The sequence below is a fragment of the Oncorhynchus keta genome, chromosome 18 (assembly GCF_023373465.1).
Source record: "Oncorhynchus keta strain PuntledgeMale-10-30-2019 chromosome 18, Oket_V2, whole genome shotgun sequence".
Lineage (NCBI taxonomy): Eukaryota > Metazoa > Chordata > Actinopteri > Salmoniformes > Salmonidae > Oncorhynchus > Oncorhynchus keta.
Genome location: NC_068438.1, coordinates 11,979,937 through 11,995,456, shown reverse-complemented (window position 1 = coordinate 11,995,456; position 15,520 = coordinate 11,979,937). Strand labels below are relative to the sequence as shown.

General features: G+C 42.0%; 1 protein-coding gene across 2 annotated transcripts; it reads left to right on the top strand.

Annotated features, from left to right (window-relative positions):
- The first annotated feature begins 785 nt into the window (after positions 1-785).
- On the top strand, positions 786-14,326 carry LOC118397257 (myelin protein zero-like protein 3). Of its 2 annotated transcripts, XM_035791844.2 has the most exons (6): positions 793-1,031; positions 4,592-4,758; positions 6,681-6,894; positions 7,527-7,683; positions 8,076-8,148; positions 13,598-14,326. In XM_035791844.2, exons 1-6 carry the CDS (start codon positions 887-889, stop codon positions 13,676-13,678), a joined length of 837 nt encoding a protein of 278 aa, XP_035647737.1. In that variant the 5' UTR covers positions 793-886; the 3' UTR covers positions 13,679-14,326. The 2 variants fall into 2 exon arrangements, with proteins under 2 accessions (XP_052323368.1, XP_035647737.1); XM_052467408.1 differs by lacking the exons at positions 8,076-8,148; positions 13,598-14,326 and adding an exon at positions 7,894-8,017 and having other exon boundaries at positions 786-1,031.
- The last annotated feature ends 1,194 nt before the right edge of the window (positions 14,327-15,520 follow it).

Below are 15,520 nucleotides of genomic sequence, written 5' to 3'. Positions count from 1 at the left end.
GAAACTCTGTCCATGTAGAAATCTGATTGTGATGTATTTCTCTTGTCGGTGTAGGAGGTGCATGCCCCTGGGATGGATAGTGGTTCACTATGGACGTAATGGTATCAGAGTTAAATTAAGACATACATAACTTCAAAGGGCTCTCTAACGTAGGTGTGTACACAGGGGTAAACTGTGGAAGAGAGAGACAAATATCTCACCTATTAAGGATAATTACAAAGTTAAAGACTGGGGCTCTGGGACAGGGGTATTGTACTCTAGGAATATCTGGTTGTTCCCACAGGGTAGCCAGAAGTTTACAGAGAGGGATGTTTGGCTGATGAGAAAGGAGGATTAGACACACAATGTCACATAAGGTGATGAGTGGCATTGAAAGAGGTTTAATTTACATTCGGGAGTGAAAAAAATGCTTTCCAATTGGGTGATGTTGCTACTACAAAGACATAAAGACAAGCACATTGCCAACGTAAAAATCATGCAGGCCTACTCAGGTAAGTGCAAAAGATGAGACTCTTCTTTTGCTCTCTCAAGCTCCTCCTCATTCTTGTCAGTGCTTCAGAACTTTTGTTGAACGAACGTAAAAAACGCGCTAAGAATCTGTGATGCCAGGCCAAAGATGCTTAATACATTAAGATAGTTCACTCAGGCCGTTTACCATTGAAAAAAAGCAAGTTCCGGTACTTATTACTGGGTATGTCTACCATAGACAGTAATGCAATAGCAGCTGGGTCTGGTCTACGAAATTAATTGAAAAAACGCCTGAACAAACAGCGAGTGGGATGTCTCGCTTCCTAGTTCTTCTTTGGCCAGGCTGCGCAGCGTCTGTCATACTTCCTGAAACACCTGTTTGTCAGTTAGTGGGCAAAGGACAGGCACAGCGGAGCAAATGAGTTACACAAAAACATGGACGACGAGTCCCTGGAATACAATTTATTCTAATTCTCTAACTAATTTTACTGAAATGGTTCGGCAACAACCTATGAGTATACGTTTGAACATTGTATTGTTGCTGTATTTAATGGTTTGTTTTGGTGAGTACAGCCCTCTCATTTGTCGAGCTCGTTTTCAATGTCACAGATCGCCGAATTTGCGACACAAACAAATTAAACACAAACATTCGTTTAAAAAAAAAATAGAATCCTGAATTTGTACCCTGTATAATTGTCTAGGCCTACTGCTTTTATCCTACAGACTCATTCATTGTGAATTATTGTTAGAATTATTATAATAAGCCACATTTTTACCTTCACATTTAACATAATATATACAACATTTTGATTAGGCTACTATGTATCCATTTGTGAATAGCCGCTACCAAATAATTATACTGCATGTTCACAACAAACCAAATTGCACCTGAGGCCTATGCTTACAACAGGAATGCAGTAAGTACCCTGTCATGTGAAATTCATGAGACCCATAGCGTTGACCTTTTCCCTTGTTTCCAATTTCACTCACGTTTTGTTATTGAGCTTAAAGTGGCCTGCGTCCAATGCAAAGCATCCATGATCCATAACTGTGAATATGACTCTTGGGTGAGGTCTATTGACCAGATTTATATAACAATTCCTATTCGCATATTTACTGGTTGAACAGTAGGAGGAGTCATTTCCTGTATGTTTGAGACATATGTGGATAAATGCCAATGGGTTGCCAACTTTCCCATCAACAGTTTAAATGTTAACAGCTATCAAGCATCTGCTACTCGAAAGGCTCTTCAACTTGAAATATGATTTATTATTTAAAAAAGAAATTCTACCTTGTTTATGAGATTAGTTTGTTCATTTCCAGTCCACTTTACAATGAGGTCTTTTTAAATAGCGCAGGATTTCTGCATATTAATCCTATGTAGATGACAGTACTCAGACTGTCTCTGTGTCCATAGTTAAAAAAAACAAAATGTTTGCTTTGGATGTGACCTTCACTTGTCTCTGTGGGGACAGTGTCCAAAGGCTTACAGTTGAAGTTGGAAGTTTACATACACCTTAGCCAAATACATTTAAACTCCGTTTTTCACAATTCCTGACATTTAATCCTAGTAAAAAAGTCTTAGGGCAGTTAGAATCACCACTTTATTTAAGAATGTGAAATGTCAGAATAATTGTAGAGATAATTATTTATTTCTGATTTTATTTCTTTCAGCACATTCCCAGTGGGTCAGAAGTTTACATACACACAATTAGTATTTGGTAGCATTGCCTTTAAATTGTTTAACTTGGGTCAAATGTTTCGGGTGGCCTTCCACAAGCTTCCCACAATAAGTTGGGTGAATTTTGGCCCATTCCTGCTGACAGAGCTGGTGGAATGGAGTCAGGTTTGTAGGCCTCCTTGCTCGCATACACTTTTTCAGTTCTGCCCACAAATGTTCTATAGGTTTGAGGTCAGGGCTTTGTGATGGCCACTCCAATACCTTCACTTTGTTGTCCTTAAGCCATTTTGCCACAGCTTTGGAAGTATGCTTGGGGTCATTGTTCATTTGGAAGACCCATTTGCAACCAAGCTTTAACTTCCTGACTGATGTCTTGAGATGTTGCTTCAACATATCCACATCATTTTCCTATCTCATGAAGCCATCTATTTTGTGAAGTGCACCAGTCCCTCCTGCAGCAAAGCACCCCCACAACATGATGCTGTTTCACGGGTTGAGATGGTGTTCTTCGGCCTTGCAAGCCTCTCCCTTTTTCCTCCAAACATAAGGATGGTCATTATGGCCAAACAGTTCTATTTTTGTTTCATCAGACCAGAGGGCATTTCTCCAAAAAGTACGATCTTTGTCCCCATGTGCAGCTGCAAACTGTAGTCTGGCTTTTTTATGGCGGTTTTGGAGCACTGGCTTCTTCCTGGCTGAGCGGCCTTTCAGGTTATGTCGATATAGGACTCCTTTTACTGTGGATATAGATACTTTTGTACCTGTTTCATCCAGCATCTTCACAAGGTCCTGTGCTGTTTTTCTGGGATTGATTTTCACTTTTCGCACGAAAGTACGTTCATCTCTAGGAGACCGAACGCGTCTCCTTCCTGAGCAGTATGACGGCTGCGTGGTCCCATGGTGTTTATACTTGCGTACTATTGTTTGTACAGATGAACGTGGTACCTTCAGGCATTTGGAAATTGCTCCCAAGGATGAACCACACTTGTGGTGGTCTCCAATCTCTTTTCTGAGGTCTTGCCTGATTTCTTTTGATTTTCCAATGATGTCAAGCAAAGAGGCACTGAGTTTGAAGGTAGGTCTTGAAATACATCCACAGGTACACCTCCAATTGACTCAAATTATGTCAATTAGCCTAACGGAAGCTTCTAAAGCCATGACATCATTTTCTGGAATTGTCCAAGCTGTTTAATGGCACAGTTAACTTAGTGTATGTAATCTTCTGACCCACTGGAATTGTGATACAGTGAAATAACCTGTCTGTGAAAAATTGTTGGAAAATTACATGTGTCATGCACAAAGTAGATGTCCTAACTGACTTGCCAAAACTCTAGTCAGTTAACAAGACTTTTGTGGAGTGGTTGAAAAACGAGTTTTAATGACCAACTTAATTTTATGTAATCTTCTGACTTCAACTGTATCTACTTGCTCCAAGGCAGAAGAATTGTTATGTACTGTTGAAATGTGAATCACATGCAGACCTACAGTATGTTAAATGATACGTTTGCATTTCCCTGTGTGGGTTGGAATTCACATGGAAAATACAGTATTGGATCTTTGGGGGTGGCCCTGTTTTGAAATATAACACACATTATTTAAATCTTTTGTCTTTGAATTTTTTTATTTTTACATTGCACAATGTCTGCATTGGCGACGCTCATCACAATGAATACTATTACTACTACTACTGTAGGCTGTGTTGTTATTGCCATGTTTGCTAGCAGTTGATGGAAAGATCAACAGATTGTTGTTTGCTTGCCAATCCAGGAAGTGGTAAAGGACTATTTTACAAGTGCCACTTGTACATACACTTGTTATGGAAATGGTTAGAAAATCAGCTCCTCCTCAATTTCTACACATTATACAACGTGTGTGCATTGCTTGTTTCGTAGGCAGAACGGCTATTAAATGGTTGAGATGTTGATTAATTGCTTGGAATGCTTGTGGTTGTTATGTCTGTATGTTGCCAATGCCAGACTCTCAATGTCAATGAAAAGATAACAAGGAAAGAGAGAGAGAACTAGGACACTTACTGCTACAGCTATTCTTGAGTCGTCTTGTTGTCAGATGATGCCAGGCAAACAATGTCTCCCATGGAAAATGCATTAGATTGTGTAATTCCAATGAATAGCAGGCAGTGTACAGATGTTTTAATGTTGCCATCTGGGTACTGTATTAATACTGGGTCAACAATGTGGGCCTTTAGGGGTATCTTTGACATTGTGATTATATGCAATTGTAAAATGAGACATTTAGCATTATTCTGTTTTATTTTTGTTTTATTTATATGAACTACCTTTCTTCCAAATTATTAATCTTTTGACTATCACAGTGTATTTTGTTCCCAACTGGATTTCACTCAAAATTCTGTACAATTCCTCCTCCTGAATCTTTCTTCCTCATCTGACCATCTCACCCTCCCTGCCCTGCTGTCTCCCTCAGTGCTGTGCCCTGTGTTAGGCATAACAGTGAGCTCCCCTGCGGAGGTCCATTCTGTGAGAGGTGATGCCGTCACCCTGACTTGCACCTTCACCTCTACCAGCCGAGCCACCAGCCGTATGTCAGTGGACTGGTCCTACAGGCCTCAGAGCGGAGGCCCTCCGCAGGCGGTAAATACCCACCATAGAAAAAGAATCAGTATGTTGAGTTGATTGATAATAAAGTGCACATTGAATGAAGAATTACTGTGCTTTTACACCCTGGCATGGGTACACTTAATATGGCTGCCGCCGGCCCTCCCATCCCAATACATTGACTTGAATTGTGATGCCCGTTAGAGTAATTCTATTTCTATGGTACACTTAACCCCTGGACATATGACTCAGAAACCCCAGGCAGTTAGGGGCAGGAATCTTCTACATCTTGGTGATGTGGTAAATGTATGTTAAGTTGCGGTTAGGTCTCCGACACCAAAGCTCCCCTAGATCCAATTTCCTTGTCGATACTCTTAGCAGCGGACCGCATAAGTTTTTAATTCCATTTCGAGGGCCGATAATGTATATGCTATGTAGTTGTTGGCATATCATATCCTATAGGAGCACTCAGCGCTAATGTGCTGCAGCTCCCTTGATGAGGTGATAGGAGCTGTTGGTTTAGTCATTAAGATGTAGTAGTCAGGCCTACTGCTGTGTTAGTGTCAGCAGATAGTGTGGGCTGTTACGTCACCCGACACAAACTCTTCATCCTAGGTGTGTCGGCTGTATAAGCATAACATGGTTGTTGGTTTAAATTCCTTATTTACTCGAAAAAGTTTGTTTTGTGCAACTATAGATGGATAAGGAAACGTGGAACTTTTTGCCGCATAGCCCAACAGAGCTAGCCAACACAACAGAGCTAGCCAACACAACAGAGCTAGCCAACACAACAGAGCTAGCCAACACAACAGAGCTAGAGAGTGAATTTGTCTCTCATAGTACATTTATTTCCATCCAATTTAATTAGCAGATTCGGACACATTTATTGCCACAATCGTATATCAAAAGGCACTGTGAATAAGTATTTGAAAACTCAATCAGAAATATAATTTATTAGCCAATGCTTGAGAACTATGAATTGGTGGTGTGCTTCATCTCCCTGCATAATTATTAATATCTTGATGAGAATGAATTTCCAGGGTTGAAAAGGCAGCTCAAAATGTCCAACGATTAAATCACATATCCATAGCAACGGATAGCAAGGAAGGACTTGGATGGCTTGTGATTAAATTCCTCTGAATGACACTGAATGAACACCTCCAGTCAATCAATGTCCTGTATAAGACATGAGCATATCAATTCAATATCCATTTTGATGGCCATGATCCACCAGGTTTTTATTCGGTTCGTCACTACCGTTACGGTAACCACAAAGCTTTGAACCACAGACCCTAACATTTAAACCCCGAGAGACGGTTTCCCGGACCCAAATTAGTCCTGGATTTAAAATCATTCAATGATGATTCTACATTGAAAGTGAGTTTTAGTCCTGGACTAGCTTTAATCTGGGTCTGGCTCTGAATGTTTCAGAGATACTTGGCTAGTTGTAACCTGTCTGAGGTAGGCCTAAGTATCTGTCTGGGTTGACTGGGTGCAGTGATTGGATTTAGTGTGCTGTCAGTCTCAGCTCTATGGCTGTCTGAACTGAAGTGCCTCCTGGAGAGCCCAGCCCATACAGAGCTATAAAACAAATATAACTGCTAAGTACCATTGATTGTTAACAGCCCTGCCGTGTGTTGGTCTTTGTGTACATTTTCCTGTGCCGTTTATTCACTATGTGTAATTAGTTTTCTTCAATGTGTCTCTTTGACACTTCTTATTGTCTATTTTTCGGTGTGTTGCCGTCTGAGTAAAGCCCTATTTTAGCTTTTTGAAACCATTCCCAGCCTTCTACCCCTGCTACTTTTCGAAACACGGTAATGGTTAGTGTGATTGATGCTGTGTGTCTGTTGTCTGTGTCTTGTTAAGTGGCTCTGTTGTTGCCAAGGTCTGAGTAACACTGTACTAAACCTATGCCCAGAGTCATCCCAATCTCTCCTCTTCTCTTTGTTCCCCAGTTCTTCCACTTCTCCTCTCTGGTGTTCCCTCCGCGGGATGGCCAGTTTAATGGACGTGTGAAGTGGCTGGGTAGCCCGGCCCGGGGCGTGGCCTCCATCCAGCTCCTCAACACTTCCCTCAGCGACAACGGCACCTACACCTGCTCCGTCAGGAACCCCCCCGACGTCCACGGATTCCCCACCTCACAGACCGTCCTCACCGTGACACCAGAAGGTGAGGCAATTCCTCAGAGGAATGTATATTTAGGGCCAAATTCTAACTTGAGATGGGTGCATGTGAATCATGCACTGATGTTAATAGGACTTTTGAGAACATTTTCCAGTAAGAACATTTGTGTGCGTCTCAAGTCAGAATTTGTCCCGTAATTGAGAGGCAGGAGTTTAAGATTTGTTAGTAAAGGTGATTGTGGGTTTACCCTGTTGACCTGTTGACCTTAGGAATGATGACGTGTAGAACATGACTGTGTGGGAATTGTGGCACTGGGGAGATGTACTTCTCATTGGGCAGTAAAACCTACCTCATGTTCAATACTGGTATGGTCGGTCACATTTATTGATGCCTTTTTGAATACTTATAGATTTCAGTACGTGTGCGCTACACATTGTCACATTTTCCACAAAGCTAAAACAATCCATCTTTTAGAAGCTTTTGAGGACAGGATGCAGATTTATTTTACAGGTTTATTAAAGCAATTGCACACAAAGGCATGCTAAACTACGTTTTTAGTACGGCTGTGCTGAGGTCATACAACGCGGATCTCGTAACTAAAGAGATTAACAAATCTTTACCGTCTCCACTTACACTGAGTGTGTATGTGGTTATGATGAACCCTCTCCTCTCCACAGTGCTCACGGTTCACTTCTCAGATGTGGCAGTGCTTTTAGCCTTCATACTGCTTCCTTCCACCATCATCACGCTGGCTCTGCTGGGTCGCATGTGCTGCCCTCCGAGGGACAAGAGCCAGACCCAGGGTTACCACTCCCCTATTGAGGTCACACCTGGGTGAGTAAATGTACTCCTCAATCAGTGCACCAGTTCTTCATGGCCTCCTAGACATATGGACATATGTTCTTAAAGAAGTGATATGGTTTTGGTAAAGAGAGCCCCCATTCCTGACTTGCTGAGTGGACACTATGGCCTTTTCTCAATTAATCTTTCCTTGATTCCTTTTGTCCTCTCTCCTCACCTCCTTCTCAAAATGCATTGGAGAAGAGGGTCCAAGGGGAGGGACAATGGACCTTCTCCTCCAATACGATTGAATAGAAGCCGAGCAGAGATGACGCGAGGAATCAAGGAAAGATCAATTGAGAAACGGCCTTGAGCCGATATAGCAAATTGCTAATGCTGACTGTTTTGTGATTTGACCAATTTGAACTCTACCATCTTTTTGACAGAGAGGAGGAGCCTGGCTTCAAGCAGATCCACAGCAAGGAGAAAAACACGACATGCTGCCACATATATTTGCTGGTATGGCATGTTTCTTTTTGCTTATGAATTAGTTAGGGGCACATGTCTCCCCGATCAACTTCAAATCAAATTGTATTTCTCACATGCGCAGAATTCAACTGTTGTAGACCTTACAGTGAAATGCTTACTTACAAGCCCTTAACCAACAATGCAGTTTTATGAAAAAAAAGTGTTAAGTAAAAAATAACAGTAACATATATAATTTAAGAGCAGCAGTAAAATAACAATAGCGAAGCTATATACAGGGTGTACCGGTACAGAGTCAATGTGCGGGGGCAACAGTTTGTCAAGGTAATTGAGGTAATATGTGCATGTAGGTAGAGTTAAAGTGACTATGCATAGATAATAAACAGAGAGTAGCAGCAGTGTAAAAAAGGGGGTAATGCAAATAGTCTGGGTAGCCATTTGATTAGCTGTTCAGGAGTCTTATTACTAGGGGGTAGAAGCTGTTAAGTCTTTTGGACCTCGACTTTGCGCTCCGGTACCGCTTGCCATGAGGTAGCAGAGAGAACAGTCTATGATTAGGGTGGCTGGAGTCTTTGACAGACACCGCCTGGTATAGAGGTCTTGGATGGAAGGAAGCTTGGCCCCGGTGATGTACTGGGTCATACGCACTACCCTCTGTAGTGCCTGGCGGTCGGTGTCCGAGCACTTCCCATACTAAGCAGTGAAGCAACCAGTGTACTGTCAAAAGGTATAGCTGTAGAACCTTTTGAGGATCTGAGGACCCATGCCAAATCTTTTCAGTCTCCTGAGGGGGAATAGGCTTTGTCGTGCCCTCTTCACGACTGTCTTGGTGTGCTTGGACCATGATAGTTTGTTGGTGATGAGGACACCAAGGAACTTGAAGCTCTCAACCTGCTCCACGACAGCCCCGTTGATGAGAATGAGGGCGTGCTTAGTCCTCCTTTTCCTGTAATCCACAATCATCTCCTTTGTCTTGATCATGTTGAAGGATAGGTTGTTGTCCTGGCACCACATGGCCAGGTCTCTGACCTCCTCCCTATAGGATGTCTCATCGTTGTCGGTGATCAGGCCTACCACTGTTGTGTCATCGGCAAACTGAATGATGGTGATGGAGTTGTGCCTGGCCATGCAGTCATGAGTGAACAGGGAGTACAGGAGGGGACTGAGCATTCACCCTTGAGGGGCCCCCGTGTTGAGGATCAGCGTGGCGACTGTGTTGTTACCTACCCTTACCACCTGGGGGCGGCCCGTCAGGAAGTCCAGGATCCAGTTGCAGAGGGAGGTGTTTAGTCCCAGGGTCCTTAGCGTAGTGATGAGCACTATGGTGTTGAATGCATTCTCACATAGGTGTTCCTTTTGTCCAGGTGGGAAAGAGCAGTGTGGAGTGCAATAGAGATTGCATCATCGGTATGCAAATTGAAGTGAGTCTAGGGTTTCTGGGATAATGGTGTTGATGTGAGCCATGACCAGCCTTTCAAAGCACTTCGTGTTACAGACATTAGTGCTACTGGTCAGTAGTCATTTAGGCAGGTTACCTTTGTGTTCTTGGGCACAGGGACTATGGTGGCCTGCTTGAAACATGTTGCTATTATTGACTCAGTCAGGGACAGGTTGAAAATGTCAGTGAAGGCACTTGCCAGTTGGTCAACGTATGCTCAGAGTACACATCCTGGTAATCCGTCAGGTATTGCGGTCTTGTGAATGTTGACCTGTTTAAATGTCTTACTCACATTTGCTACGGAGAGCGTGGTCACACAGTCGTCCGGAACAGATGATGATCTCATGCATATTTCAGTGTTACTTTCCTCGAAGCAAGCATAGAAGTCATTTATCTCGTCGGGTAGGCTCATGTCACTGGGCAGCTCGCGGCAGGGCTTCCCTTTGTAGTCTGTAATAGTTTGCAAGCCCTGCCACATTCAACGAGCGTCAGAGCCAGTGTAGTACAATTCAATCTTAGTCCTGTATTGACACTTTGCCTGTTTGATGGTTTGTCGGAGGGCATAGTGGGAGTTCTTATAAGCATCTGGGTTAGAGTCCCGCTCCTTGAAATCGGCAGCTCTACCCTTTAGCTCAGTGCGGATGTTGCATGTAATCCATGGCTTCTGGTGGGGGTATGTACTAGAGGTCGACCGACCATGATTTTTCAACACCTATACCGATTATTGGAGGACCAAAAAAAAGCAGATACCTATTAACCGGCCGATTTGATAAAAAAAAATAAAACATTTATTTTAATAATGACAATTGCAACAATACTGAATGAACACTTGTTTTAACTAATATAATACATCAATAAAATAAATGTAGCCTCAAATAAATAATGAAACGACAAACAAACAAACAATAATGCTAAAACAAAGTGTTGGAGAAAAATGTACAAGTGCAATATGTGTCATGTAAGAAAGCTAACTTTTAAGTTCCTTGCTCAGAACATGAGAACATATGAAAGCTGGTGGTTCCTTTTAACATGAGTCTTCAATATTCCCAGGTAATACGGTTTAGGTTGTAGTTATTATAGGACTATTTCTCTCTATTCCATTTGTATTTCATTAACCTTTGACTATTGGATGTTCTTATAGGCACTTTACTATTGCCAGTGTAACAGTACAGCTTCCATCCCTCTCCTCGCCGCTACCTGGGCTCGAACCAGGAACACATCGACAACAGCCACCCTCGAAGCAGCGTTACCCATGCAGAGCAAGGGGAACAACTTATCTAAATCTTAGAGCGAGTGATGTTTGAAAAGCTATTAGCACGCACCCCGCTAACTAGCTAGCCATATCATATAGGTTACACCAGCCTACTTGGGAGTTGATATGCTTGAAGTCATAAACAGCGCAATGCTTGAAGAATTGCGAAGAGCTCCTGGCAAAACGCACGAAAGTGCTGTTTGAATGAATGCTTACGAGCCTGCTGGTGCCAACCATCGACCAGTCAGACTGCTCTATCAAATCATAGACTTAATTATAACATAATAACACACAGAAATACGAGCCTTAGGTCATTAATATGGTCGAATCCGGAAACAAAAGGTTTATTCTTTCAGGGAAATACGGAAGCGTTCTGTATTTTATCTAACGGATGCCATTCCTAAGTCTAAATATTGCTGTTACATTGCACAACCTTCAATGTTATGTAATAATTACGTAAAATTCTTTCAAATTAGTTCGCAATGAGCCAGGCGATCCAAACTGTTGCATATACCCTGACTCTGCGTGCAATGAACGCAAGAGAAGTGACACAATTTCACCTGACCTTTCTTTTAGCTAAATATGCAGGTTTCAAAATATATACTTCTGTGTATTGATTTTAAGAAAGGCATTGATGTTTATGGTTGGGTACACGTTGGAGCAACGACGGTCCTTTTTCGCGAATGCCCACTGCATCGATTATATGCAACGCAGGACACGCTAGATAAACTAGTAATATCATCAACCATGTGTAGTTAACTAGTGATTATGATTGATTGTTTTTTACAAGATAAGTTTAATGCTACCTAGCAACTTACCTTGGCTTCTTACTGCATTCGCGTAACAGCCAGGCTCCTCGTGAGGCAGGTGGGTAGAGCGTTGGACTAGTTAACCGTAAGGTTGCAAGATTGAATCCCTGAGCTGACAAGGTAAAAATATGTCGTTCTGCCCCTGAACAAGGCAGTTATCCCACCGTTCCTAGGCAGTCATTGAAAATAAGAATATGTTCTTAACGGACTTGCCTCGTTAAATAAAGTTGTAAAAAATATATATATATATATATATATATATATATATATATATATATATATATATATTGTTTTTAATCGGCTAAATCGGTGTCCAAAAATACAGATTTCTGATTGTTATGAAAACTTGAAATCTGCCCTAATTAATCGGCCATTCCGATTAATCGGTCAACGTGTAGTATGTACGTACAGTCACTGCGGGGACGACGTGATCGGTGCACTTATTGATGAAGCCAGTGACTGATGTGGTGTTCTCCTCAAAGCCATCGGAAGAATACCAGAACATACTCCAAGTCTGTGCTAGCAAAACAGTCCTGTAGTTTAGCATCTGCTTCATCTGACCACTTGTTTTTACTGACCGAGTCACTGATGCTTCCTGCTCCTGAATCAGGAGGATAGAATTATGGAAAAACATGGGGATGGTATTCTTCGGGTGATGGGAGGTGTTGGGTTTGCGCCAGACAGTTTTCCTTGATGGCCAAAAAGCTCAATTTTAGTCTCATCTGACCAGAGTACCTTCCATATGTTTGGGGAGCCTCCCACATGCCTTTTGGTGAACCCCAAACGTGTTTGCTTATTTTTTTCTTGAAGCAGTGGCTTTTTTTCTGGCCACTCTTCTGTAAAGCCCAGTTCTGTGGAGTGTATGGCTTAAAGGGGTCCTATGGACAGATACTCCAATCTCTGCTGTGGAGCTTTGCAGCTCCTTCAGGGTTATCTTTGGTCTCTTTGTTGCCTCTGATTAATGCCCTCCTTGCCTGGTCTGTGAGTTTTGGTGGGCGGCCCTCTCTTGGCAGGTTTGTTGTGGTGCCATATTCTTTCCATTTTCTAATAATGGACTTAATTGTGCTCCGTGGGATGTTAAAAGTTTCAGATATTTTTTTATAACCCAACCCTGATCTGTACTTCTCCACAACTTTGTCTCTGACCTGTTTGGCAAGGTCATTGGTTTTCATGGTGCTGCTTGCTTGGTGATGCCCCTTGCTTCGTGGTGTTGCAGACTCTGGGGCCTTTCAGAACAGGTGTATATATACTGAGATGATGTGACACTTCGATTGCATACATGTGGACTTTATTTAACTAATTATGTGACTTCTGAAGGTAATTGGTTGCACCAGATCTTTTTTAGGGGCATCATAGCAAAGGGGTGAATACATATGCACAAACCACTTTTCCATTTGTTTTTCCCCCCTTCATTTCCCTTCACCAATTTGGACTATTTTGTGTAGTCCATTACATGAAATCCAAATAAAAATCTGTTTAAATTACAGGTTGTAATGCAACAAAGCGCAGTACGTGCTCGTAGTTCATCTATTTTATTATCCAGTGATTGTACGTTGGGTAATAGGATCGATGGTAAAAGCAGATTACTCGCCCTTGGATCCTTAGAAGGCACCCAGACCTACGTCCCCGATATCTCAGTCTCTTTCTCCTGCGAATAATGGGGATGAGGGCCTTGTCTGGAGTAAATTCTTTGCGTCCGACTCGTTACAGAAAAAAAAGTATTCTTCCAGTACGGGGTGAGTAATCGCTCTCCTCATATCTAGAAGCTAATTTAGGTCATAGGAGACGGTGGCAGAAACATTATGTACAAAATAAGTTACAAATAATGCACAAAAAAACACACAATACCACAATTGGTTAGGGGACCGTAAAACGGCAGCCATCTCCTCCTGCGCCATTATAACATACTCTAAATGTAGTTTATGTCTGACAATTTGAGATGTCGCTGAAATATGTATCTGTTATCCCACTTCCTGTCTCTAGGATTCCGACTATGAGGATTACTACGTCCACAAAGAGAGGCCTCCGGCTCAGGGAGAGACCATGGCCGAGTCTCAGTTCTAGAGATCCCTGGTGGCGGTGGTCTGTAAGAACAGCGGCCCCCTCCATTCCTTGCCAATGGGAGGGGTTGAACAGAATTCTCCCTTACACTGTTAAAAATGGCAAGATTCCTGGACTTGGCTCTGTGGAAGGGGCAGTCTCTCACACACACCTCCCTTCTATCATGGCTTGTCCACAGCTGATTCCGCTGGTGGGATAAATGTGAGTCCTGTGCCAGACACACACACACACATATGTTTAGCACTATACTCTAAACATTTCTGGATGGATTTTCTTATTTTGAAGGAGATGCATATATTATTAAGTTATTGTCTGCTTTATAACTTTGGACATTTTGAATAATTGTTTTTGTACAGCTATTATGAGTTTTTTTGAACTATCGGTCTTCTTGGAATCTATTGCTAGAATTGTAGACAATCTTTACCTGTGGCTACATCTGCTTCATTGAGTCCAATTCATATTATTTTAAACTTGTCTTTAGAGTTAGTGTCACATATGAACCCATTCATATGACTACACTCAGGAGTGGACATTCTGAGGTTGAATGAATTTACAGGATTTGATTTACATGTTAGAATTTGGATGTACAGTGTAGTGAATGCATGTATGTGCAAAATGTATTATTCTACTTAATAAAATACATAAATGTTATTGTCTGTTGGTTAAATGGTTAGTCCATATACCATGTAAATTGAACTACAGCACATTTTCAATAATGTCGGTCTTTGAACCTAATCTGACTTAAAAACGTGCACCCATGTTGTTTGAAATCCCCATCCATGTTGCTGGTGTGAACTACACTGAACATAAATATAAACGCAACAGTTACAGTGTTGGTCCCATGTTTAATGAGCTGAAATAAACGATCCCAGAAGTGTTCCATATGCACAAAAAGCTTATTTCTCAGAAATGTTGTGCCCAAATTTGTTTACATCCCTGTTAGTAAGCATTTCTGCTTTGCCAAGATAATCCATCCACCTGACAGGTGTGGCATATCAAGAAGCTGATTAAACAGCATGATCATGACACTGGTCCACCTCGTGCTGGGGACAATAAAAGGCCTGGCTGCCAAGTTGGTGGGCCTATGCCCTCCAAGGCCCACCCATGGATGCACCCCTGCCTAGTCATGAGAAATCCAAAGATTAAGGCCAAGTGAATCTATTTAAATTCAGTAAAATCTTTGAAATTGTTTCACGTTGCGTTTATATTTTTGTTAAGTATAATAACCAATAGCATTTCAATAAATAGCTTGTCAGATTAATTTTCTCAGTCCAATTGAATTAGTAATTTCCTCCTAAATTATATTAATTATGAACTACCGTGGCAACACATTTGTGTTAGATTCAGTGATTCCATTTACATCTAGATGGACCACTGGGTTTATGCTATTGAGTGTAACTGTAACATTACAGTTTGAACATCTTGAAGAACAATCTGGCCTTATGATCTCCACCCGGCACAGCCAGAAGAGGACTGGCCACCCCTCAGAGCCTGGTTCCTCTCAAGGTTTCTTCCTAGGTTCCTGACTTTCTATGGAGTTTTTCGTAGCCCCTATGCTTCTCCATCTGCATTGATTGCTGTTTGGGGTTTTAGGCTGGGTTTTTGTGTAAGCACTTTGTGATATCTGCTGATGTAAAAAGGGCCTTATAAATACATTTGATTGCTTCAGTCCAAATAATAATAATAGATTGGAGTGGCTGGCTGGCTGGCATGCAGGCCAAAGTGGTGGATGGACATTCAGTAGAATATTGTAATGATTTCCCTGTGAGGAGGGGATGTGGTATAATCCTGAAGCACATGTGAGGACAGAGTAGAGCCCCCTGGATCCTGTCTTCGTGTGTCTGG